Source organism: Daphnia magna, linkage group LG6, assembly GCF_020631705.1.
Source record: "Daphnia magna isolate NIES linkage group LG6, ASM2063170v1.1, whole genome shotgun sequence".
In the NCBI taxonomy this organism is placed as follows: domain Eukaryota; kingdom Metazoa; phylum Arthropoda; class Branchiopoda; order Diplostraca; family Daphniidae; genus Daphnia; species Daphnia magna.
In genome coordinates this window covers 2,091,413-2,117,385 of record NC_059187.1, presented here as the reverse complement: position 1 = coordinate 2,117,385, position 25,973 = coordinate 2,091,413, and the positions used below count along the sequence as shown (strand labels likewise).

Here is a 25,973-nt window from a genome sequence, read left to right as displayed (position 1 = left end):
TTCTTTTTTAAATATTCCGTAAAGCGGATCGAAAAATGTTGTCTTGCATTGTTCCATCCCGCATCTATAATTATTTCTACAGTTTGAACCCTCGTCAAGGATTCACAATGGTCTTTAAATGATCTTTTCAAATCTCTTTTTTTTATCTTCGATCCTATTTTTGCAAATGTTCCGCCCGTAATTTTATTGACATTTCAAACAAACCAAAAGACTAGAAGAAATGTGAACAAATCTACACTTGTTTCTTAACACAGTATGCCTTTGGGTTTCGTAATGCCAGTCCCGCATTGTTTACAACGGTCGGCTGTTACGCCATGCGTCGCTAATAGCGTCTTTCGCGTGAGCGACCTCTTTTTAGAAGCCCCCCCCCCCCTCTCTCTCTTGTTGGTCGGGGTACATTCGTTCGAGCGAATACCCACTTTGATTCTAACGATGGGGCTGCTTATACCAAAACCTACACCCCATGGGCATGGAACTCTCTCTCTCTCCTTGCAAGTTTCTGGACATCTTTAAAACAAAAAAATTGAAGGAATTAAAATGTTTATGGCATAACTTGCCCGTCCACGCCCACTCGTGTCGTTGACGACAAGTTTTACACGGGGCAGGGAGCTTTACCAGCTTATTAATGATTTTGCGTTCGACGTAAACACGGGGCGCCCTCCTTTGGGCCAAGATAAATATATATTTTTTAATTTTCGAGGAAAAGCTTAAACTTGTGGCCTAGTAATCCGGTGCTCTAATGTTGACTTGATGCGTAGTTAGGCGATGGTGATTATTTGTCATGTTCCCTTTCTTTTGTGTGTGTGTGTGTGTGTGTGTGTGTGTGTGTGTGTGTGGATAGTTTCGTGTTTGTTATGTAATGGAAAAGGGCCATTTCCGGGGAAAAGGGAAAGAACAGTGGAAGTTAGCGATTCAATAAAGATGTGGGCTATCGTAACTCATTTGGTGCGTACAACTTTGGGGCGAGTAAACAATCGATTTGTACTTGGAAAGTTTCGGGCTGAAACGGTGTAAGTGTTTTCTCTATTTTTTTTGAACAGAAATCGAATGGCGTGTTGACATGTTGAAAACAATTTTAAAATTTGGCAAGCTGTGTACAGCTCGGGAATTTGAACTATTAATAATTGCATGTTCTTCTATAAATCGACTGGATCGATACCGTCCACGTCTCCGCTTTTTCTCCAATCCGAATTTGCGTAAATGAATCCGTCCGCTTCGACAGCAATGCCGCAAATGACTGCCCCGCCATCGTATTGCCCTCCAGTCACGTTGTGTCCTCTCGCCGTCATGTTGTTGACAATATCCTGCCAATCATGTTTGCGCAAATGTTAAAAATAACATGTCAGCACAATTTTTTTTTTTTTTTTCAATATTTTTGTATCGTCCGTCTGAATTCAATTTACCGATGGGAAACCTTTTTCGTATTGAAAAGTCATAGGGAATAGTTGATGATGAATTCGCGGACTGTCGATGGCTTCTTTAATTGTTTCACCGAACCAAAGATTTCGAATGATGGCCTTCAATTAAAAAATTAAATACAATTAACTACAAGTTAATTAATGAATTGATTATTTTTTTTTTCTCTTGAATTGTTGATTTACGTAGGCGGTCGCTGTCGTGATTTTGGTGCCGCCAGCTGCGCCGATGACCGAACGGACTTTGCCCGTCACGGAATCGACGATGATGGTGGGCGTCATGGAAGACAAGGGCCGTTTGCCCGGCCGGATGAAGTTTGCCGGACTGGGTGGCACTCCAAAATAATTGGTCACGTTGGGCGATGAGAAATCATCCATCTCGTCGTTCATCAAGATGCCCGTCTGCTCCGAGATCCATCCAGCGCCGAATCTACGGTGGTGCAAGTTCCGAGGTAGGGCAATTCATTTTCCTTTAAAATCAATTGGCAAACGCGTACCGTAAATTGACAGTGGACGTGATGGCAACGGCCATTCCGTTGCCATCGAGTACGGAAACGTGCGAAGTGCCTTGATCGTCCGGATTGTAAGTGACCGCTCCGTAAAATTCCGCGTCGTTCGATGTGAACGAGTCGTTGATTTTGGCGTAGGTTTCAGCAGCCAGAGCTTCCGATGACAAGTTTTTAGTCAACTGCGGTTTAAAAAGCACTTGCGTTATTTAAACGGATAGAATCTGTGTGTGTGTGTGAAAGAGTTTGTTTTAACCTCGTTGACTTCGAGGACGAAACGAGGATCGGCCAATTTCGTGCGCTGGGCGTAGGCGTGTTTAAAAGCCTCTGCGATCCGGTGGTAAATTCTGGGATCGCTGGACGCTTTGGCCGTTTTTTCTTGAATCAAATGTCCGTCGAGGATATTCAAAATGAACGCAGTTAAAACTCCAGATCCTGGCGGAGGCATCGAGTACAGCGTCATGTTGTTGTGCAATTCCACTTTGATGGGATCTTTCCAGTCAGGCCTGTTTTTTTTTTGTTTTATTTTATAAAATCATTTGAATGTTTAGTTTTTTTAAATCTTTCGCATTGAATTGATTTTTTTTTAAATACCGATATTGCATTAAATCATCTTTGGTAATGATTCCACCTTTCCGCCGGATATCCTGCACCATTTTATCGCCAAGAGTTCCGTTGTAAAAGGCGCCAACGCCCTCGCGAGCGATTGTTCTCAACGTCTGCGCGAAAACGGGATTTCTCACTATATCGCCAAGTTTCTTCACTTGGCCCGTCGCTTCGTTCACGAAAATTCTGTTTTGATTGGAAATGGACGATAGTTTTTTGTTCGTTATTTGGAAGACGACGTTTAAAAATTACCGCAAAGAAGGTTCGGCCAGGACGATTTTCTGTTCTATTTGCAACGAATTGGCCTGGTGACTGTTGACTGGAACTCCTTTTTCGACGAGTTCCGCTGTCGGCAGGACTAGACGTGACCACGGTAATTTCCCGTATTGTTGATGAGCTGCCCAGTAGCCGGCCAGCTCTCCAGGTACACCCACAGCCAGGCCGCCTGTAGAATTGACGATTTTTTATTTATTTTTTTTTTTAAGAATTAAATTTGCGTTTAACGCACCTCTTTGCGAGATGGAAGAATTGCCTTTAAACATGTCTTCTGTGGCCGCTAGAGGCGCCACTTCACGGGCATCGAGACATCGGGCCTGCCGTTTGACCGGATCGTATAGAGTCATGTGGAAGCCGCCACCGATTCCGGCGCTTTGCGGATTTACCGCTCCGATGCAAAAAATGGTGGCGATGGCAGCGTCCACTGCGTTCCCGCCATCCGCTAAAACGTCCCTGTAAATTGAAACTATTTTCTTAGAATTTATTCATTTTTTTTTTTTATTTATTTATCATTTGAGTCGATTCAATTCGAGATTTTTGAATTTGGATATTCGCGTACGTGATTGAAAGTAGATGAAACTAGAGGAGCTTAAATTGCGCATTATTTTTTTTGTTGAAAGATTACCGTCCTATTGTCGAGCAAGGAACGCCATCTGAGCTGACGGCCGCCGTCCGGTATTTGCCCAGCCGGGATGGGGACGGAGGCGAAAATGGCGTTTCGGAATTGACTCCGTTTAAGAAAGTTAAGGCCAGCGCCAGACCCAATACGCAGACGAATGCCACGGCCGTTGCCGCCATCAGTTGCACTTTTTTGGACGGCCTAGTTAAAAAACAAAACACATCAGCTAGTTAGAATTTTAAAATTCAAATTAAAACTGTGCAATAAAGCTACAACAAGACACGGCAGGTGTGTTAAGTCTATTTTAAGTTTAGTGCTCTTCTAACCGTCTAAACAGAGTTAAAGGCGTTTTAGATCCAAAGACGGAATAATTTGAAACACTTGCAGTCATTCCTTTTCTCCTGTCGTATTTCTTTTTTTGTTTTCTAATTTTTACCCCTCCAATTTCAAGCAATCCCCCCCTTCCCCGTAAAAGAAGATGTGGGGGCGTGTTTTCTTAAATGAGTTGAACTTGAAACGCCCAATATGAAGATATTGGCGACAAATTACTCTTTAATTGCTTACTCCCCTCTCTCCTACACACAAAAAGGGACTGCTGTACAAATCAGATAGAAGTGGTTTTCCTCTTTAAACTGAGATGCCAAACCGCAGCTGTTTAAACATGTGGCTGTCACAACACTGATCGACACGACGGTACGAGGTAACGAGCCAGTGGTTTCTTACTGTTTCGCCATCGTTGCGTTTTGTTTTGAAATGGAAAACAACAAATGTCTGCAATTGGCTCACGATCCGCGGTGCACGAATAGTTCGAGGAAATCCGAATTGCCTAAAAAAAAACAAAAACAAGTCGTTAAACCCGCGGGCGATGACAACACAGCACAAATCTTGTTGTCGGGCCAACTGTCAGAAGCCAACTGCCGAATAGTCGGACTGTTTGGGGATTTATTTTTTTTCTTTTCTTCTTTCGGCCATGAATCGAGCCACAAAGAAGGGGAAACGGTGAATTTTTTAAAAAATTTAACAGCCCTGAGGCGGTACAGGTACCCCATTGGCCGTAGCTCCGATATGTTTTCGGAAGATTCTCTGATATTTGCTGGTCATTCTGACAAAATGATGTGCGTTGCATCATTTTTTCGTTTATTTTTTTGTTTCTTTGTTTGTATTGGTGCGTTGATTTTTCTTTCGTTATTTTGTCGTAATATTTGTGTTGCTATTTATTATTTAGTTTACCCTTTGTCTTCCCTGTAAAGGGATTGGCGGTACAGGCACTTTGATTTCCATGTTACGCATAATTTTCTATGCCCATTGGATAATCCTCATCCTCCTATATAGAATCATAACAATTTGTTCTTAGGAGTTGGGGGGCAGGTTGTTGACAAATGTTATGGTGTCGATAGCGAAATCGATAAAGGATTGGATTTAATGATGAACGAAAACTGGTGTAAGCCCCAATTTCCTTTTCAAGTCTCAAGAAAAATCGATTGGTTGCTCAATATATGTAAAGCAGTTTGGGTGTGGGGGGGGGACCTGTTTGTCTTGAAAACAAGATGCTTTGTAATCCAGAGATTAAAGCGTCGTAGCGTCATGCGACGACACGTTTCAACTTATCTAATATTCACGGCTAATTTTCATTCCGAAGTTTTTAATTTTTTGTTGTTTATTTTTCGTACCGATTTTGTGTGTGTGTGTGTGTGTGTCTGCGATGAGGTAGCGTATGCAAATTATTACCGGGTCTTTTTGCCACACTAAATTGGCTTAATTGATTTTTTTTAAAATTGAATAATGCGAATGAAGCCGGAGACAAATGATTTTCAATTGCACGTTTTCTTTTTAAGTAAAGAGAGAAACATGCAACAATTGATCAACACAATGGGGTAGGAAATGAAAAGAAAAATCAATGGCGTCAATACCTAACGCAGTCGTCTAGACATCTTAAGCTTTCGTATAGACGTGCAGCACTTTAATTCTTCCATTATTTTACAAGAACCATTGCCGAATTGTGTGATACATGTAAGACCATGGATTTGTTTGTTATTTTGGGGAATCTTACAGCATAACACAACCCAAAACAATTATGAAAAAAACAAACAAACAATGCATTTTCAGTAGGTGTTCTATTTTATTAAAACGTGATCGTGAAATTCAAATCAAGTGTTTACGAAATTCACAAACGTATTTGACATAAGCGCGCTAGGTGGCAGTAAAAGTCAGGAAGATTCGAGTCCGATAATCCACTGCTAGATGGCCCTCGCATCACTCGCGCAAAAAGTCCGGGAAAATTTGAATCGTGTAGGTTTACGTTTGCTGTGGTGATTTTTTGGGCACCGCCGGCACTCTCGTGACCGAACGAACTCTGCCATTTGAATTTACGATCATATTTGTGTGTCATCGTGAAGCTATTGGACGCTTGCCCGGCTCCATGAAATCGGCGTTAACACCTATCCATCCCATGATTTGCTGCGATGTTTTTTCATTACGTCCCCAGACACAGCATTTAAATCTTCTCGCCTTTCTTGTATCTTTATTACAATCTGAGAATGTTGACAACAGAAAATCGGGTTCTCTTTTCGAATTGCCAGGTCAATCACGATCAAATCCTCGAGGAATGCCTATTCCACAATATTACACCCTTCAGTGTCAATGACCCTTTTATCGCCTCGCCATCCAGGTCACGGTTACCCATCGTTTATTTGGCGATAGACATGAGCAAACGAGTAGGTTGTACGTGATTCTAATGTTTCGTTCATCCGCCATTTCCTTATATGGGGTGGGTGGGGATTTAAATGCCCGTTACAACAGCAAGTAGGCGATGGGCAGACTTTTAGAACCGTCAGCATTTCTAGAATGACGTTGCAATGATGTTGCATGTTTTTTTTTTTTTTTATGTATTTTTTTCTGAAGTAGAACAAGTACCTCATTTAAAATGATTGAAATCGATGTATTGCTCACACACACACACACACAAAATCCGTGGAAAAGCGTATTGTTTAAATTATTCGTATACATCTAATGGGTTGCGTTGTTTGATTTGGGTTCAGCCGTTCACTTGGGGATTTCCACTGTAACAGTAGTCGCATGCTCTCAATCCGTGATTAGTCGGGAAATCTCTGGCGGAGAAAGCCGATCCGCCTTGAATTGGCACGATTTGAATTGAATTGGTTAAAAGAGTCTATTTGGCCAAGCGATTAATAGGACCGTTTCGTACCTTTCGATGTCGTATCGCAGCATTTACCGCCGAGTTCCGTGCAACTTTCAGCTTTAAGTCCGTCCTGAAATTTCATTAATTTTCCCGTGCATCTTACGCTGATGTTGCTGTTGTAACAAGTGTAACACTCGTCGGTTGATTTCATCTTTCTCGGGTCTTCATTATCTGATGCGTTTTTGTTTTATTGTTTTTAAATTAAGACGTTGTGGATAACACATAAGTAAAAATTCTAAGCCAATTTACTTTGAAACTTACATTGGTAAATGGCCGGATCGGTACTGCAACATGTGCCAAACAGTGAAATGCATTTTCTGGCTGTCATGAACTCGTCGTTTGCGTGTCTATCGAGTCTCAGCCCGTCGCAAGAACCAGATGACGCACCTAATCGTGTATACAATTTGCATATAATGTGCAAAATAGCTGGGTACAATCAGAACTTACAGGAAACAGTGGATTTTTCGGTGACAACGGCAATCAGAGCAATGGCGGCGATCCACTGCTATGAGATGCGAGTATTTAATTACTGATGAATTGCTTTCAAAATGAAAGAGATTCATACCTTAATCGTTTTGTAGGCCATTTTGGGGTTGGTTTGTCGACTTTTCCTAAACGAAATTTGTTTACTAATGTAAATTGAATTGGCAAAATGGTACGAAATTTGGAAGACAAGAGTTTAAAATGTAAAATCGTGCATGAAATTATGTTGCAGCTTCCCAAACGCTAACGGGATCTATAGTACACGTTAACATATTCAAGTTTGAGCCAAATACAGCGATGCATTGGGGCCGCCGGGCCTTAGATTGTACCTGTCGCTAGTAAGCACGACCTAATTTTCTGAGACAGCAATAACATGCGAGAAAAATGGCGTAATATTTGAATACTAATATTAAAAAGTAGCGAACGATAATAGCGTTTAGATGCCCAGTAATCCAAAAGTGTGTCGCTAATAACGAAAAATATCTTTTGTTTCTCAGTTGGTGCCTACCTTCCGTGTGATCCGCGCCGGCCAAAGATGCTCAATGCTACTCCGGAATTTCGAGATTGGAGCTGCGGATATGTAGGTACCCAATTCCCGTTATTTTTCTTATCTTGATGTGCACGAACCCTTTTTGCCTGGTATTATCGCACACCGCTGCCAAATAAGGCATTCTCAGGCATACGTTTCTCTATTTAAAATAGTGGGCTTCCTTCACCAACAGGGACCTGTAAATGCTTTTTCCTCGACTTGACGCGTAGTATCTATTATTATGATCACCAGTTGTAGGTCGTGTTATCTTCCTGAGTTGCTTTACGCTTCCAGGTTAAAGCTGAGACTTACGAAACACGAAGCCCGCAGAGCGTGCAAAGTAAGGTAAATGGGAAATTGGCGCTAGCTTTTGAAACGAGGAGCAATTCAAGGATGAATGTCGCATAGGAACGAGACAGCCATGGAAATGTCATCAAATTCTTCAATTTAAGTTTTCGGTTGTTTTTAAAATTATTTATTTATTTTTTAAACGCGTGAGCTTTAGTAAACAATTTCAAGATCGATCTGTACTTCCAAGGCTGAATATTCCTTACACAAGACTTGTTTTAGGGTGGAGTAGCTCCGAAGCGTTGTAATGTGAATTGCGGAAGGGCGTCCAAAATTCAAAGGGGATCCACCCCTCATGGAATCACGAGAAGATGGCCGTGAACAAAAACATGTGGCTAGTTTTTAATGAAATGTCCCGCCTATATAAAGAGCAAATGTTGCCTTTATTTTTATTCACAAGCAGTTCTCTTCGCTTAAGTTCCCAAGGCACTAAACAAAAATGTACAAGGTACGCGTTTATCATTTTGATTCCAATAGATTCGTTCCTTAGCGGTTAACAAATTCCTTTTAAATTCATTCGCATTCCGTTTGGTCCGTGCCAAAAAAAAGAAGGTATTTGTTTTCCTCTCCATCGTAGCGGCCGCCAGCGCAATGGGCTTTGGCTTGGGAGCTCCTCTTCTCTCTAAAGTTAGTTACCAGCCAACAGAGTACACTCACGTCAGACCGGAGGTGACTGTCCAGCAACCTGAATACACGTACAAGAGCTATCCGGTGCCCGTGCCTGTTGCCGAGCCTTATTACACCGCTCCTGTTGTTCGCAACTTCGTTGCTGCTCCGCAATTTGCAGCGTATCCGGGTTACGGCGCTCTTCCGTTTGGTTATTAGGCGATGACTTGACATCTTTGTGGCTTTGTTTCTATCGTTTTCTCTTTGCCGACCCCTTTTGAAACTTCAAAAAATAAAAAGGTCTTTTACAATTCGTTGGTTTAATGCGTAATGAAGGATCAAATATCGTAAAATTGCGAATATAATTTTTGTTTAAAATGGATATTGAAAACGTATTTGGTATAGAAGCATCGAAAGTCATTCAAACGATTGAGTTTAGATGAAAGAAATAAATTAAAACTGTGGTAAAGTGGGAGAGGTATGATGACTAGAAAGATTCCTTAGATGAACTGGATTTGCACAATCTAATTTTTGTTCCTTTCAGAATTGACGTAAAAGTATTTGTTCACAGCAATTTCGGTGACAGTGGCTCGTTTGGACTTGTGCTGTTTTGTATGCCCTGAAAGTTCATTAAATTTGGATCCAGTTGTAACAATTTATAATTCAAATCTTGTTTTGTTTTTTTTTTTTTTGTTTTGTTTAATTATCATGTTGGGCGTTTGGAAGACAACAACCGTTTGCCCAGTCGGATGAACTTGGTCGGACTGGATAGCCCTACAATGTAATTGATCGCGTTAGCTAATCAATCATCCATTTCGCTGTTCATCAGGATTGCTGTCTACCACATGATCCATCCAGCACTAAACCTTAAGGTACTAACCACAAGTTAATTTCAAACATTTTGCTAATTTCTCATTTTTTTTTTCCAACACCCACATTGCAGGTTGAAATTTGAAGTGACAAAAGCAGACATTCGTTTGCCATTCCAAACGGAAATATGCGCGTTGTGCTGATCCGGATTGTGTGAAACTTGGGGTTTCTTCTTTAGCTACTTTAGCGAATAAACCGATGTTAAATATGTCTCTGTTATTAGCTGACAAACCGATCCCGCATCTTATATCGCCTTGTTATTAGCGGCTCCAATCGCTAATAGTCAAATTTTATTAGCTGTTGGAGTCGCTAATAACAAGGCGATATAATATAAATATTTTTAGATACTTGAACCTATTTGCTGTTCCAACCGCTAATAATTTTATTAGCTGTTGGAGTCGCTAATAACAAGGCGATATCATACAAATATTCTTAGATTCTTGAATCTATTTGCTGTTCCAACCGCTAACAAAGACGGTTTTGACTTGCTTGCCAAGCCAATCAGAGGGCCAGAAAAGGTCCGTTTTTCTTGTTTTTTTCTGTGCTTTCTCGCTTTAGCGTTCACGAGGGAGGGGCGCTTGCGTTTAACGTCGGGGGCCCCCTCCGGGGGCGACGTTAACGCAGCCCCTTCCGAGCACGGTCGAAGCGCCACACGGCGCGAGACACCGTTTACCTGTATGTCGTACAAAAAGTTAAATTCATTTCCTTCCTCGTGAACGCTATAGCGTGAAAGCACTGAAAAAAACAAGGAAAACGGCCTTATACGGCCGTTATTAGCTTGTTATTAGCTTGTTATTACCTTATCACCTTGTTATTAGCGACTCCAACAGCTAATAAATACATTTTTTTAGCGGTTGGAACAGCAAATAGGTTGAAGAATCTAAGAATATTTATATGATATCACCTTGTTATTAGCGACTCCAACAGCTAATAAATACATTTTGTTAGCGGTTGGAACAGCAAATAGGTTCAAGTATCTAAGAATATTTGTATGATATCGCCTTGTTATTAGCGACTCCAACAGCTAATAAAATTTGACTATTAGCGGTTGGAGCCGCTAATAACAAGGTGATATAAGATGCGGGATCGGTTTGTCAGCTAATAACAGAGACATATTTAACATCGGTTTATTCGCTAAAATAGCCAATGAAGACGACCCGTGAAACTTTATGTCGCTACGGAAGGCCGCCCCAAGATTAATTTCTTGCAGTGAATTGGCGAGCCGAATGTGAACCGGAATTGCTTTCTCCGCCAGATCGGAAATCGTGAGAACTAATCAAGTCCATGGCAATGCTGTATATTACTGATGAACGGCCTTTCTTCCATCCAACAATACGTCGCCACCAGCGGAACTGGACAAAGGAAATTAAACGTAACGTACGTTCGAATTGTTTTCATTTCGAATCAAAATCGGCCAATTACTATCCAATCTTTGAATAGAATTCGCTATCGGCACTGACAACTGCCGTTTTGAATTTACCCAATCGAGATGTTGATGGAAATTAAGAGGTTTTGGCAACCCTGGACAACTCAATACTCGAAGCAGACTCAAAGTACAGTAAGTGCACTATGATATACTTTTTCCATATTGTTATCGTAACTTGTTAAGGCAACACACTTTGTCTGGACGGATAGCGGAGGTGATGTGGCCTATTAACGTTTTTTGTAGACTAGATGAGTATAAAAGGGTAAGGCCCAGTAGGGCCAACCGTCCAACCAAAATTAGACCCTAAATTCCTTAACAATTACATGTCTTGCAAAAACAAGGATAAAATCATCATCGTCGTTTGTATTCAGTAGTTACTATTGTGAAACGTTTTGACTGTACTCCGATAAACTCTTGCTCATCAGATCCATCTTGTGACGCGATATAACTTTTTTTTTTTTTTAATGGCAGCGGGAGTTACTGTCGTAGGCTGAACAAGTAGCTGCTATAATCTCAATTGCATCATTTCTTTGGGCGTAGAAATCTACTTTGTGAACGGTCAATCAGCTTGGTCGTTATCTTCTGTTATTCAGGTGTGTGTTATTTGCTTTTTAAAGAGGAAAATTTTTCTTTGTGAGCAACGGTTTGTTAGAGAATTAGAACCAAACTGATATGACATTTTGTGGTGCTTGAAACAGCAGTATTTGTTTACGTTTTAAGTTTTTTCGGTGTGAGCCACACTTGTTCATGATAAGTAACTTGTAATCACAATTTTGTGAAAGCTTGTAGGCATTGCATTTGTCGACTAATTTTCAAACTTTACATCGTCCTGTAATCGTCCGTGTATTTCATATTCAAATTACCATCACCATGTTGCCCAAGAAAAGACAAAATCAAAAATTTTAATAGTACTGCAGTATTGCTGTTAGATTTTATAAGCACACACTAAGTAACGCTAAAGAACTGGACAGGCAACGAAGACAACAGTCGAAGATTTTATTTGCCAAACGGAAAGAGACGTGTCCGTTTCGTTAATTTGGAGGGTTAGAACGGACTCGTCGTGACATGGTGTCCTCGTAGTTGTAGAAACCTACGTCATCTTCGTCTTTGTTGACAGCCGCGTGAGCCGCTTGGTCGTCCAATGAATCCACACTCATCACGTCTTCTTTATCCTTGATCTTTTTCATAGTAACGGCCATCGTGCGCAGCTTCTTCAAACTCTGGATCCTCTCGTTGTAGCCCTGACGTCTTTCTCGCTGTTCTGCGTCAATGATCAGATCGATGTACTGAGGAGTCGAGAACGGATTCGGACGTAGAGCGATCGCATCAAGCTGCTGGATGCATTGTGAAACAATATTGACGCGTTCCAGAACAGTCTTGTTGTTTTCGTCGACCTCCCTTTCCAAAGCTTTCAATACTTCTTCGGCTGTCAGTTTCGTCTTCAATTCCTTTTCGTATTTTTCTTTGATAGCTTCCGATGAAAGGATCTGCTTCTCCAAGACGTACTCCCACCTGTACGGTTGGTTGGCGTGCATGTTCCAGATGCATTTCTGCGGGCAAATGCGGCAGGTTCGATTTTCTTCCGGCATGTTTTGATTCATAGCAGAACATCTTGCCTTGTCACTATCGTTGGCAAATACACAGGTAAGATGACAAGTCGTATAACATTTGTTGCAATTTGTCAGAAAATGACCGCTCCGGTTCATCACTTTTTTTGGCACACTGGTCTCCACCTCGATCTGGACATTTTGATTGGCGCCAATCTGCACTTGACTTTCGGCAATTTTCTGCTTGATTTTCCTCAACTCCTCCATTTTGGCCAGGCCGATTTTAATGAGCGGTTGGAGCCCATCTACAGTCACTTCCAATCGCTTCCTCTCCTCGAGAACATCTTTGGTTAACGAAAGTGATTTCGTCTCCATTGTGGCCAATGCGATGAAGAAGCGTCGAAAATTCTCTATTCCCATGTTCCAGAAAAAGCGTTTAAACTTGTCGGTGTTATTACTGGCGCCACCTCCAGACTCGAGGCTTGAGCAGAAGAAACCGGAATTATTGAATTTGTGGTGGCGCGGTTTCCCGGTTTCGAGGTCTACCGGATACGGGAGCTCGGTCTCGGTTATCGCTTCTAGAATAGGTGGCACCTGGCTGTCGGCGAACGTCAGCAAGAAGTCAATGTTCTCCTTGACATCTTTACCGAAGATGGACAGCACCGAGTCGAAGATGTACGTCTGGGTAGGCGTCAAGCGAGGCAGTGAAGCTTGTGCCACAAAACCAATGACGTCCAGATCCTGGATGCCGTTTTTGTCCTCGAAGAACTTGCGAATCATTTCTGTGATTTCCTCGTCGCGATCGAGGCCTTCACTGTCACCGTAGCCGGGCGTGTCGACGATCGTCAAGGAGAACGGGACGCGGAATCCTTCTGCGTGATGGATGTCGTACGCTGTGATGTTTCTGGTCTGACTGTGGCCCTGCGAATTGCCCACCAATTGCGAGTGGATCAGCTGAAATCGAAACGTGTCCTCCCATTCAACATTGAAAATGTAATTGATCATGCCGTTGATGAGCGTCGTCTTACCGGCCCCAGATGCTCCCATAACTAAAATCGTCTTGTGTTGTGCTTTTTTAGTACCACCATTGCCGAAGCTAAAACGCTCGACCGTTGAATTCAGCTCCGATGATTCGACGAGTGGAACAGCAAAGAGATCCATCCCGTTTCTAACACCGATCTTGCTGCAACGCTTGACTAGAATTTTGGCGAAACGGGCATCTTGTTGGATCGTCGTCAGGTAGGCGCACTCGCTCGGTGCACTGGTCTGCCCTCCATCATTGGAAACGGTCACGATGTGAACGCGGTACGTTGTTTCGGGCTGAAGGTTCTCCAATTGACATCCGGACTCATTGAAAGGGACCTTCAGTTCATTAGCAGATGAATCATCTTCTCCTGCTTGCCAATACAGGACGCGATAAAAGACTTCGTTTCCTGCACTGGTTGCCTTCCATCTCAATTCCGCCGTGGACTGTCCCACCATTCCAACTTTCACGTCAGTCGGAGGCGTTAAATCAGGTCGTTCAGCCTTACTGTTGGTCGGGGGCTGACTTACGAGTTGAACTGATTCGTCTTGTCTTCCAGTGTCGGGATTTACTACTTCCGAACAGATTGATCCCTCGTCGGAAAGAGTCTCGCCATCTTCACTAGCATCCACTATCGTGTTTGTATGGATGATGTCGCTGAATTCGCTTCGACCGATGCAAGTATCAGCCGCCACCCGGAATTTCATCGACGATCCGATTGTTTCTATTGGCTGTTGACTCGTCGACATAGATGTTGCAGCAGGTTCAGTCTTCCTAGATCGATCCATCTCCTCTTCGTTTTTCGGATCGACGTAAGTTTCCGATTTTGAAACTAAAAATTCTTTTTCATGGATCGCCTCTTGATCTTCATTTAGTTCGCGTACCGTGGCTGTATCGACGACTTCGCTGAATTCACTTCGACCGATGCAAGTGTCAGCCGCCACGCGGATCGTCATCGCCGATCCACTTGTGTAGGGAATTGCCAGTTGGGTCTCACCGGATTTCGTCGTCTTCCGTTGCGTCCATACTTCATCCTTGTTCCCATCCAGTCGATATTCTACCAAGAAGTGGCACGGGAAACCAAGGTCTTCATAGTCCCACTCGAGATCGATGGCGTACGTAGAAGTTGTTTTCCTAGCAGGACGGGTTTTCGGAGGGCGAATCCGCAGGCCAGTGGGAGGTCTGGGCAATTGGTTCAAGTTGTCCCTAAGTAACCGTCCGGTTTCGTAGACGGAATAGCGACATCCGAATTTCTCGTCCGCGTCGCCAAATACAATCAAAAACTCTACATGTTTCTCTATGTGTTGATTCTTTTCCAGGTGATCGGCAAGCTCCTGGATTCTGGCCAGCACAGGCTTCTGATTGCGTTTGAGCATGTGCCACGGAACGTCGTCTCCGTCTTCTTCGTCTTCATCTTCATCGTCAGTGCTACCTTCGTCGGTGTCTTCGTCGTCGTCACGTACCGGTGTAAGTTTCTTGTACGAAGCGACGTATTCCTTCATGTTTTCGAGAGTTTTGTTCGTCAGTTCGTCCAGTGGTGGAATTCTGAGCACCACAGAGTATTTTTTGTTGAAGGAAACTGCCAGGTTTTTCTCCAGTTCTTTTTCGTTAGCCAAACATTCGATTTCAGTAATGCTGCCTATTTTACAGGACATTTCGTACTCTGCCTGTTTGAAGCGGAGCCATCGTTCCAGTCGAGATGGCTTGAAAATCGCATGATTTTCAGCGATTTTAGCTACTCTTTCAATCTCGTCCTCTTTGCCAGTTTGGCGCGCCTCCACAACGCTGCTCCCAAAAGCTTTTTGCACCAGCTGTTTGTATTTGTCTAAAGCTTTTTCGAATTGACGCAATGAAGCGGGGCTGGCTTTCTTGTTTTTAGTGCGAATGGCGACCGACTTTGCGCAGATGCTATCCAGCGCCTCCCACGTACGGCAACAGCGATCTAACAACTCAGAGTCGACATCTTGATATTCAGGGTATACTCCCACAGCTGGCCCCATGATGGCTTTGAGTGGACAGAGGAGGACAGCAATCGGTACAATCTTTTTGTTTCGGATGTCCCCCTTTCGAACTTGCTCAATTAGTTTATGACATTGTTTAAAAGTGCTGAAGACGCTACCCTCTTGGAAAGGCGAAGTCTGGAGATCGACGTACAGACGACATTTAATGCGAGTCAGTTGCTTTCTCTCTTCTTCATTGAACAAATCTTTGAACCCGTAGAAATCCAGGCTTTTGCTGAACGCCGCCTCCATTTTACTTGCTATTTCGGACAGGTATTCTTGGTCTTTTTCTTGGGCATCTTCGTCTGACTCTAACGCTAGAACGCAATAAGCTTCGGCTCCGTATGTGACGCCCACCACCACATGGGTTGGTAATGTTTTGGATGTTGACGACTCCACTTCTTTCTTTGATTCAACAAGATGCGGAACGTCTTGGCTCATCAGAGTCTGCAAGTCCAGACTGACCTTTCTTGATTTGGCGCGGCAGATCAAGACTTGGCTGGCTTCTAAAGGACTGGCTCGATTGCTCAGGTATTTTGCAGCACCGCGATATTTTTCGATGAGACCGGCCATGACGCTGGCCTGCAAATGCTCGTCTAGTCCCACGTTTTCTCGCTTGTTGCTAGTGGAGCCGGAGTCAGGGCTCTTTATTTTCAACGTAAATTGATCTCGGATCGTTGAAGCTCGCGCTATTTCATCTGAATCCCAGCATGGACGACCTGTTTGTCGGTATAGCTTAGTCGTTTTACTTTCTACATTACAATAATACTATTACCTGTCACTATGCGGTCATTGCGGTAGTCGTACAGGTCTCCTATTTGAAATGTGCCTCCCAACACGACCATCTTAGTGTAGTGTTGCGCGATCACGTCTGTATCCATCGTCTTTTTCTCGGTGATACGTTTTGGATACCACTGAGTTCACTTTTCTGAATCCACTAAAGATGGAAAGCCTTTTTTCTTGTGGCTGTCGACGTGACTGGCCCAAATCGTCTTATTCGGTTTGTCCACCGCACTCGAGCTGCGCCAGTCAATTGACTTTCGTTGTCATTTCTGTGAATATCTCCATAGTTCGTTATCTTGTATTATCTGTTTGTTGGTTACGGTTTGCTTTCTATTTGATTGCAGCCTATCACAAAAACTCAACTTTTCCATTGCGCACTTCGGCTTGGTCAACAAACGCTCAATTTTATCAGCAGTGACGCACATATTTATTTACGTTGTTGTTCAAAAATCGGAAATTATATGCTTGGTAACTACATTTAGTCGAGGCTGAAACCGCCACGACATTTATTCTTTTCAAGGTGAAATATGTCGTCGACTTCTGGCTTTTCTATTGTTAAATGCAAGATTCTCTGCGTGGGAATAAAAGAAAAAGAAAAAAATAGATTTTCATTCGTGCCAATGCCGGGGATCAACTTAAGTTAATAATTTCTTAAAAAATGAATTCCACTGAATGTAATTGTTGTTTCAAATAATAAACTTAACACACTCCCTTAGTTGACAAACGAATTAATGGAAACAGCCAATCCTTTGCCATGTCAAACGGTGAATATGCGCTGCCATTGTCCGGAGTGTACTAGGTAACTACACTCAAAGATGGAGGGTCCACTGATTGTGAAAACTAAATTTAATTTTTTCTGGCGATAGGTGGCCAAGGTTAGGCTCGAAACTTCAACTTCAAGAGATGACAATGCAGTGCCAAGGATGTCGTGCAACTCCATTCGCCATAATGGGACACTTCTATCGTAGATCAATTAAAGCCAATAGAACTACCTGAACTTGTAAGTATGAAGTAATGAACTAGTTGTTTGACCGAATTAAAAAAAAAATAAGTCATATGAAATTGACTATCGATTACTGAACTTTCAGGGTTGGCTGCTCGAATGAGAAGGACCGTGGCGCTCACAGCATCCACTAGGTTTTGCCCATCCACCAAAACATTGTTGCCTTTTTAACTTACAAAAACCGGTATGTTTAAATTGTTTTCATTGGAATGGAGATCACCCAATATCATCGTCCTGTCTTTGAGCAGGATACATTATCGGGGTTTACAGCCATCGTTTTGATATTTGCCCCGTCAAGAAGATGATGGAAGTGAAAAAGCGCAGATCTTAAATAAACCCCGATCATCAAATCCTAAATTAGAGCAAAGTAAGTGCACCTTCTTATTTCAATTCGTAATCGTTGTGCGGCTAGCTGGGTTGAACACGTTTCACTTGGTGACACGGTTTAGCACTTTTGGTTGTCTCTTCTTTTGACATGACGTAGTGGTGGACCAGAAGTGAAATTGCCTGAGGGTAGGCCACAAGAGGACAAATGGAGTAGGCCCGATAGAACCGGCACGGTAGGACGGCCGTAGGGAGAAATGGTATAAGCATATTTTTCTGACCAAAGGTCGCGCACCTGTGCTGTACATTTTGTTGGGGCTATGTTGTCGTTAGCCGGAAAACGGACTTGATTCCTCTTTCCATGCCTGAACGGTCACCTTCGCTTCTTTTTATCGCACCTAAGAAATAGGGTTTGGCAGAATTCAATCTTGGTTGAATCGACGGCCATTGGCAAGTTAAGTTTTTTTTTTCGCATAGCAGTTTGGTTCTATATTCGAAGACAACGTATAGGTTTGCGTTTCCTGAAGTAATATGAGCTACATTTTTTCATGACTCTGTATTTGTTATCTCAATTCAGCCAACATTTAATCATTTCAGTTTTCAATGCGAGGAATGCCGTGATCTTTCTTTTTCTTAAAATATTCAACAGTCATGATCCTCATTCCACTTCACCCAGAGAAAACAAACAAAAATCATAATAGTGATGTCGTGTACTACTTTAACGTGTTTCACTTTCACTTCTAACGAATACTTGAAACAAAATTGATAAGTAAGAAATAGGTGGTGGCATTGCCCCGGGTACTGCGATAACAACCAATATTTTATTTTTGAAAAGAAAAGAATTTTGTCAATTTCTGGAATTTGGAATGATCCGTTTGTGCGCTCTGAAGCGACATGTTGTCGTCGTCATCATCGTACGCGTTAACCGTTTCATTGTCGTCTCCTTCGTCGCTCTCTGTCTGGGCCTCGTAATCGTCTTTTCGATCCAGGCTCATCAGATTTTCGTTATTCTTTATTTTGCTTGTAATAACGGCCATCTTGCGCAATTTCTTCAAACTCTCGATCCTCTCTTTGTAGCCTTGACGTTTTTCTTGCTGCTCTGCGTCGATAATCAAATCGATGTACTGGGGCGTCAAGAACGGATTCGGACGCAAAGCGATCTCTTCAAGTCGCTTGATGCATTGCGTAACAGTCTCAACTTGTTGCAGAACTTCCGCGTCGTTTTTCTGGACATCTCTTTCCAGAACTTCCGCTAGTTGCTGGGCCGTTACCTTCCTGTTCATTTCCGCCTCGTACTTTTCTTTGATGGCGTCTGATGAAGTAGTCTTCTTCCGCTTGACGTATTCAATCTGCGCCTCCCTGTAGGCAATCATTTGTTTTGTTTTTCTCATCTCCTCCATTTTTGATAAACCGATTTTGATTAATGGCTGAAGTCCATCGACCGTCGCTTCCAGCCGCCTTCTCTCCTCAAGAACTTGTTTAGTTAACGAAAGTGATTTCGTCTTCATCGCTGCTAGCGTTGAGAAGAAGCGCTGAAAATTCTTCATGCCCATACGCCAGAAAAAGCGATTGAATTTCTCGGCAGTGTTGCTGGCATCGCTTCCGGACTCGCGGTTTGAGCAGAAGAAACCGGAATTATTGAATTTGTGATGGCGTGGAAGTCCGGTTCCTGGTTCCTTTGGGTAGGGTAGCCCGGCTTGGGCGATTGTGGTGAGAATAGGTGACTCCTGGCCATCAGCGAACGTCAACAAAAAGTCGATGTTCTCCTCTACATCTTTCCCGAAAATGGAAAGGACAGAGTCGAAGATGTAAATCTGCGTAGGCGTCCAACGAGCCAACGATTCTTGTGCCACAAATCCAATGATGTCCAGATTTTGGATGCCGCTCTTGTCCTCGAAAAACTTGCGAATCATTTCTGTGATTTCCTTGTCGCGATCGAGACCTTTAGTATCACCGTAGCCTGGCGTATCGACGATAGTCAGCGAGTAGGGGATGCGGAATCCTTCAGTGTGATAGATGTCGTAGGCCGTGATGCCGCTGGTCTGACTTTGGCTCTGCGAACTGCCGACCAATTGCTCGCGAATTAGCTGAAATCGAAACTTGTTATCCCATTCAACATTGAAAATATAATTGATCATGCCGTTGATGAGCGTCGTCTTGCCGGCACCAGTTGCTCCCATAACCAAAATTGTCTTGTGTTGTACCTTTCCTGTACCGCTACTTGGCTTGCCAAAGACGAAACGCTCTACGGTTGAATTGGATCGAGGTGATTTGGTAAGTGGAACGGCAAGGAGGTCCATCCCGTTTCTATTACCGATCTTGATGCCACGCTTGATCAAAGTTTCAGCGAAACGGACGTGTTGATGGACCGTCGTCAGGTGGAGCGTCTCGCTAGGATCACTCATCTCCCGTCCGCCGTTGGAAACGGCCACGATGTTGATGTTATATGTTGTTTCAGGAAGGAGACCTTCCAACCGACAACCGGATTCACCGACGGCGACTTCCAGTTCATTAGCTTGCGATTCATCCTGCCCGTATTGCCAATAGCGAACCCGATAAGAAACGCTCTTGTTTTCAGTAGCAGATGTCACCCATCCCAGTTCTGCTGTGCTCTGCGTGACTGTTTCAACCTCCACATCAGTTGGAGGTTTTATCGCAGCTCTAATATTTTTCGTTGATGGTTGACTGGTTTGCAACGAAGCAGCAGTTCCAGTTTTTCTCATTTCGGAACGTCGTCTAAATTCGGCACTTCCTACTTCCGAGTACATCGAAACGGTGTCTGAACTGGTTTCTTCATCATCGACAGCATCCCACTCGGACTCTGTGTTGATGACTTCACTGAATTCACTTCGACCGATGCAAGTGTCGGCAGCCACACGGAATTCTATCGCCGATCTCGTTTTGTAGGGGATAGTAATTTGCGTTTCCCTGGGATTTGTGGTTTTCTTCTGCGTCCAAGTTTCATCGTTACCGTCACAGCGTCGATATTCAACTAAAAAATGGTAGGGGAAGCCGAGTTCTGCATAGTCCCATGCTAGAACAATGTTTTTTTTTGGTGGGTTACTCGTTTTCGGTGCATGAACCCGCAAACCTGTTGGGGGTTTGGGCAATTGGCTAATGTTGTCCTTTAGTAGACGAGTAGCGTCATAAACGGAGTAGCGACATCCGACGTCCTTGTCAGTCTCACAGAAAGTCATGAAGAATTGGACTTGGTTTTCTAGATGCTTATTCTTTTCCACGTGTTCAGCAAACTCACGAACTTTGGAGAGCACGTACTTTTGTGTTTGCTGGTTCCATGGCATGTTGCTCTCTTCTTCCACGTTATCGTCCGTTTCGTTTTCTTCGTCATCGTACGTAACCAATGTGTTGTACTTCTCAGTGTAGTCTTTCAGCGCTCGAAGTATTTTGTTCGTTCGTTGTTCTAGACAAGGAAGACTAAGAACCACGGTGTGTTTAATGTCAAAGGCTTCTCCTAGTTGTTTCTCCACTGTTTTTTTGCTTGCCAATTGAAGGTTCTTTGCCATTTTGCTGATTTTTTCGTACATCTCGCACTCGCCCTGTTTGTAAAGGAGCCATTGTACCAATTGCGAAGGCTTGAAAATCGAGTGATTTTCGGTGATTTTGGCAGCCTTTTCAATTTCGCTTTGCTGTCCAGTTTCTCTTGCTTTTGCGATGCCTTTTTTCAAACTCGTTTGCATTAACGATTTGTATTTACCCACAGCCTCTTCAAACTGACGCAATGAAGATTTATCGACTTTTTTATTGGCAGTGCGAATGACGACGGATTTCGCACAAACTTGGTCCAATTCGTCCCAAATACGGACACAACGACTAATCAGTTCTGGATCGACATCGTGAAATTCGAACTGCCCGCCCTCGTCGTGTTCCATGATAGCTTGAAGAGGGCAAAGAGAAACAGCGATCGGAATGGATTTGTTGTTTCCGTTGCCAGTCTTCTTGACTTGCTGAGTGAACTTGAGAAAGTGTTTGTAAACGTCAGGGACACTGCATTCCTGTACCACTCCAGTTTGTAAATCGGTGTACAGGTAACATTTTATGTTACTCAGCTGTTTTTTCTCGTTCATATCGAACTGTTGCTTGAATTCAGCCAAATTTAGTTCTTCTTCTAAAGCATTCTCCATTTTATTTGCGATGTTGGAGAGAAACTGTTCAGCTTCTTCACGAGAATCGTCGTCCGTCTCGGCATCTTTAAGATCTTGCGTTAAGACGCAATAGGCTTCGGCTCCGTAAGTGACGCCCACCACAATATGAGTTGGATTTGTTTTCGATTTAAACGACTTTGTTTTTTTCCATGTATCGTAGAGATGCGTAACATCTGGAATGGTAAGATTCTGTAAATCCAATTGCGTTACTTTTGACTCGACCCGGCAAATTAGGACTTGCGCTGCTTGTGATGAACTGCAACAGTAGGTCAGGTACCTACTGCCACCGCGAGGCTTTTCGATGAGACCGGCCATGAAGGTGGCCTGTAAGTGTTCGTCAAGGCCCATATTTTCCATCTTGTTGTTCATGGTGCTCGAGTCGGAGCATTTAAATTCCAGACTTAACTTGTTGTTCACCTTAATTGGGTATCCAATTTTGCTTGACTCCACATACTTTCCACCATCTGCTTTCAATGGATTTCAAAAGATATAAAATTTAGCTCGTTAATCGTAATCCGTAACATTAAAGGCTCTTACCCGTCAAGATGCGATCGCTGCGATAGTCGTACAAGTCGCCCAATTGAAATCCGCCTTCTAGCACCACCATCTCCGTAACGTGTTGCTCGATCGCATTGTTTTTTGTTTTCTCTTCCGCTTTTGTTTTCTCGTCGTCTCCGTCATCCTCTTCTAGATAAGCTGTTTTACAATTTGGCTTTGCGTCATCTTTATTACTGTAGTCGGTCATGTGATCCCCGATTTTATTTTCTCGATCTATACGTAGCAAAATTTCTTCATTCATTGTTGTGTTTGTAGAGTCAGGCGCCTTCCAACCTTTTCGTGGCGTGTCGTACGTGACCACATGAGACGTAGACAGTAAAATAGCTTCAGCATTTTTAGTTTCTATTGGCTGTTGACTCGTCGACATAGATGTTGCAGCAGGTTCAGTCTTCCTAGATCGATCCATCTCCTCTTCGTTTTTCGGATCGACGTAAGTTTCCGATTTGGAAACTAAAAATTCTTTTTCATGGGTCGCCTCTTGATCTTCATTTAGTTCGCGTACCGTTACTGTATCGACGACTTCGCTGAATTCACTTCGACCGATGCAAGTGTCAGCCGCCACGCGAATTGTCATCGCCGATCCACTTGTGTAGGGAATTGTCAGTTGGGTCTCACCAGATTTCGCCGTCTTCCGTTGCGTCCAAACTTCATCCTTGTTCCCATCCAGTCGATATTCTACCAAGAAGTGGCACGGGAAACCAAGGTCTTCATAGTCCCACTCGAGATCGATGGCGTACGTAGAAGTTGTGTTTCTAGCAGGACGGGTTTTCGGAGGGCGAATCCGCAGGCCACTGGGAGGTCTGGGCAATTGGTTCAAGTTGTCCCTAAGTAACCGTCCGGTTTCGTAGACGGAATAGCGACAGCCGAATTTCTCCTCCGCTTCGCCAAATAAAATCAAAAACTGTACATGTTTCTCTATGTGTTGATTCTTTTCCAGGTGATCGGCAAGCTCCTGGATTCTGGCCAGCACAGGCTTCTGATAGCGTTTGAGCATGTGCCACGGAACGTCGTCTCCGTCTTCTTCGTCTTCATCTTCATCGTCAGTGCTACTTTCGTCGGTGTCTTCGTCGTCGTCACGTACCGGTGTAAGTTTCTTGTACGAATCGACGTATTCCTTCATGTTTTCGAGAGTTTTGTTCGTCAGTTCGTCCAGTGGTGGAATTCTGAGCACCACAGAGTATTTTTTGTTGAAGGAAACTGCCAGGTTTTTCTCCAGTTCTTTTTCGTTAGCCAAACATTCGATTTCAGTAATGCTGCTTATTTTACAGGACATTTCGTACTCTGCCTGTTTGAAGCGGAGCCATCGTTCCAGTCGAGATGGCTTGAAACTCGCATGATTTTCAGCGATTTTAGCTACTCTTTCAATCTCTTCCTCTTTGCCAGTTTGGCGTGCCTCCACAACGCTGCTCCCAAAAGCTTTTTGCACCAGCTGTTTGTATTTGTCTAAAGCTTTTTCGAATTGACGCAATGAAGCGTGGTTGGCTTTCTTGTTTCTAGTGCGAATGGCGACCGACTTTGCGCAGATGCTATCCAGCGCCTCCCACGTACGGCAACAGCGATCTAACAACTCAGAGTCGACATCTTGATATTCAGGGTATACACCCACAGCTGGCCCCATGATGGCTTTGAGTGGACAGAGGAGGACAGCAATCGGTACAATCTTTTTGTTTCGGATGTCCCCCTTTCGGACTTGCTCAATAAGTTTATGACATTGTTTAAAAGTGCTGAAGACGCTATCCTCTTGGAAAGGCGAAGTCTGGAGATCGACGTACAGACGACATTTAATGCGAGTCAGTTGCTTTCTCTCTTCTTCATTGAACAATTCTTTGAACCCGTAGAAATCCAGGCTTTTGCTTAAAGCCGCCTCCATTTTACTTGCTATTTCGGACAGGTATTCTTGGTCTTTTTCTTGGGCATCTTCGTCTGACTCTAACGCTAGAACGCAATAAGCTTCGGCTCCGTATGTGACGCCCACCACCACATGAGTTGGTAATGTTTTGGATGTTGACGACTCCACTTCGTTCTTTGATTCAACAAGATGCGGGACGTCTTGGCCCATCAGAGTCTGCAAGTCCAGACTGACCTTTCTTGATTTGGCGCGGCAGATCAAGACTTGGCTGGCTTCTAAAGGACTGGCTCGATTGCTCAGGTATTTTGCAGCACCGCGATATTTTTCGATGAGACCGGCCATGACGCTGGCCTGCAAATGCTCGTCTAGTCCCACGTTTTCTCGCTTGTTGCTAGTGGAGCCGGAGTCAGGGCTCTTTATTTTCAACGTAAATTGATCTCGGATCGTTGAAGCTCGCGCTATTTCATCTGAATCCCAGCATTGACGACCTGTTTTTCGGTATAGCTTAATCGTTTTACTTTCTACATTACAATAATACTATTACCTGTCACTATGCGGTCATTGCGGTAGTCGTACAGGTCTCCTATTTGAAATGCGCCTCCCAACACGACCATCTTAGTGTAGTGTTGCGCGATCACGTCTGTATCCATCATCTTTTTCTCGGTGATACGTTTTGGATAACACTGAGTTCACTTTTCTGAATCAACTAAAGATGGAAAGCCTTTTTTCTTGTGGCTGTCGACGTGACTGGCCCAAATCGTCTTATTCGGTTTGTCCACCGCACTCGAGCTGCGCCAGTCAATTGACTTTCGTTGTCATTTCTGTGAATATCTCCATAGTTCGTTATCTTGTATTATCTGTTTGTTGGTTACGGTTTGCTTTCGATTTGATTGCAGCCTATCACAAAAACTCAACTTTTCCATTGCGCACTTCGGCTGGGTCAACAAGCGCTCGATTTTATCAGCAATGACGCAAATATTTATTTACGTTGTTGTTCAAAAATCGGAAATTATATGCTTGGTAACTACATTTAGTCGAGGCTGAAACCGCCACGACATTAATTCTTTTTAAGGTGAAATATGTCGTCGACTTCTGGCTTTTCTATTGTTAAATGCAAGATTCTCTGCGTGGGAATAAAAGAAAAAGAAAAAAATAGATTTTCATTCGTGCCAATGCCGGGGATCAACTTAAGTTAATAATTTCTTAAAAAATGAATTCCACTGAATGTAATTGTTGTTTCAAATAATAAACTTAACACACTCCCTTAGTTGACAGACGAATTAATGAAAACAGCCAATCCTTTGCCATGTCAAACGGTGAATATGCGCTGCCATTGTCCGGAGTGTACTAGGTAACTACACTAAAAGATGGAGGGTCCGTTGATTGTGAAAACTAAATTCAATTTTTTCTGGCGATAGGTGGCCACGGTTAGGCTCGAAACTTCAACTTCAAGAGATGACAATGCAGTGCCAAGGATGTCGTGCAACTCCATTCGCCATAATGGGACACTTCTATCGTAGATCAATTAAAGCCAATAGAACTACCTGGACTTGTAAGTATGAAGTAATGAACTAGTTGTTGGACCGAATTAAAAAAAAAAAAAGTCATATGGAATTGACTATCGATTACGAAACTTTCAGGGTTGGCTGCTCGAATGAGAAGGACCGTGGCGCTCGCAGCATCCACTAGGTTTTGCCCATCCACCAAAACATTGTTGCCTTTTTAACTAACAAATACTGGTATGTTTAAATTGTTTTCATTGGAATGGAGATCACCCAATATCATCGTCCTGTCTTTGAGCAGGATACATTATCGGGGTTTACAGCCGTCGTTTTGATA

At 43.2% G+C, this 25,973-nt stretch overlaps 3 protein-coding genes and 1 long non-coding RNA gene across 10 annotated transcripts; 1 reads left to right on the top strand and 3 right to left on the bottom strand.

Moving 5' to 3' along the window:
- Window positions 1–993: 993 nt before the first annotated feature.
- Window positions 994–4,339, bottom strand: LOC116934306 (glutathione hydrolase 1 proenzyme). Of its 4 annotated transcripts, none has more exons than XM_045174951.1 (10): window positions 4,146–4,339; window positions 3,429–3,623; window positions 3,036–3,256; window positions 2,780–2,972; window positions 2,516–2,713; window positions 2,178–2,427; window positions 1,913–2,103; window positions 1,602–1,845; window positions 1,404–1,517; window positions 994–1,304 (listed from the first exon to the last, which is right to left on the bottom strand). In XM_045174951.1, exons 1-10 carry the CDS (start codon window positions 4,154–4,156, stop codon window positions 1,137–1,139), a joined length of 1,785 nt encoding a protein of 594 aa, XP_045030886.1. In that variant the 5' UTR covers window positions 4,157–4,339; the 3' UTR covers window positions 994–1,136. The 4 variants fall into 4 exon arrangements, with proteins under 4 accessions (XP_045030886.1, XP_045030885.1, XP_045030888.1 ...); XM_045174950.1 differs by lacking the exon at window positions 4,146–4,339 and adding an exon at window positions 3,749–4,130; XM_045174953.1 differs by lacking the exon at window positions 4,146–4,339 and adding an exon at window positions 3,972–4,130.
- LOC116925466 lies at window positions 1,728–16,952 on the top strand. Of its 3 annotated transcripts, none has more exons than XR_006647956.1 (11): window positions 1,728–1,867; window positions 7,602–7,684; window positions 9,314–9,459; window positions 9,531–10,834; window positions 10,898–11,015; window positions 12,073–12,527; window positions 12,707–13,423; window positions 13,510–14,266; window positions 14,330–14,569; window positions 14,774–14,921; window positions 16,582–16,952. It is a non-coding gene; the product is annotated as an uncharacterized LOC116925466 (long non-coding RNA). The 3 variants fall into 3 exon arrangements; XR_006647955.1 differs by lacking the exon at window positions 16,582–16,952 and adding an exon at window positions 15,105–15,313; XR_006647954.1 differs by lacking the exon at window positions 16,582–16,952 and adding an exon at window positions 15,105–15,313 and having other exon boundaries at window positions 14,774–15,040.
- LOC116925461 lies at window positions 6,340–7,712 on the bottom strand. 2 transcript variants are annotated; one of them, XM_032932178.2, is made up of 6 exons: window positions 7,613–7,712; window positions 7,187–7,232; window positions 7,069–7,123; window positions 6,883–7,008; window positions 6,628–6,792; window positions 6,340–6,551 (listed from the first exon to the last, which is right to left on the bottom strand). In XM_032932178.2, exons 2-6 carry the CDS (start codon window positions 7,205–7,207, stop codon window positions 6,457–6,459), a joined length of 462 nt encoding a protein of 153 aa, XP_032788069.1. In that variant the 5' UTR covers window positions 7,208–7,232; window positions 7,613–7,712; the 3' UTR covers window positions 6,340–6,456. The 2 variants fall into 2 exon arrangements, with proteins under 2 accessions (XP_032788069.1, XP_032788068.1); XM_032932177.2 differs by having other exon boundaries at window positions 7,069–7,126; window positions 7,613–7,704.
- Window positions 11,711–16,582, bottom strand: LOC116925464. The gene is made up of 2 exons (XM_032932182.2): window positions 16,230–16,582; window positions 11,711–16,173 (listed from the first exon to the last, which is right to left on the bottom strand). Exons 1-2 carry the CDS (start codon window positions 16,333–16,335, stop codon window positions 11,915–11,917), a joined length of 4,365 nt encoding a protein of 1,454 aa, XP_032788073.2. The 5' UTR covers window positions 16,336–16,582; the 3' UTR covers window positions 11,711–11,914.
- Window positions 16,953–25,973: the final 9,021 nt, after the last annotated feature.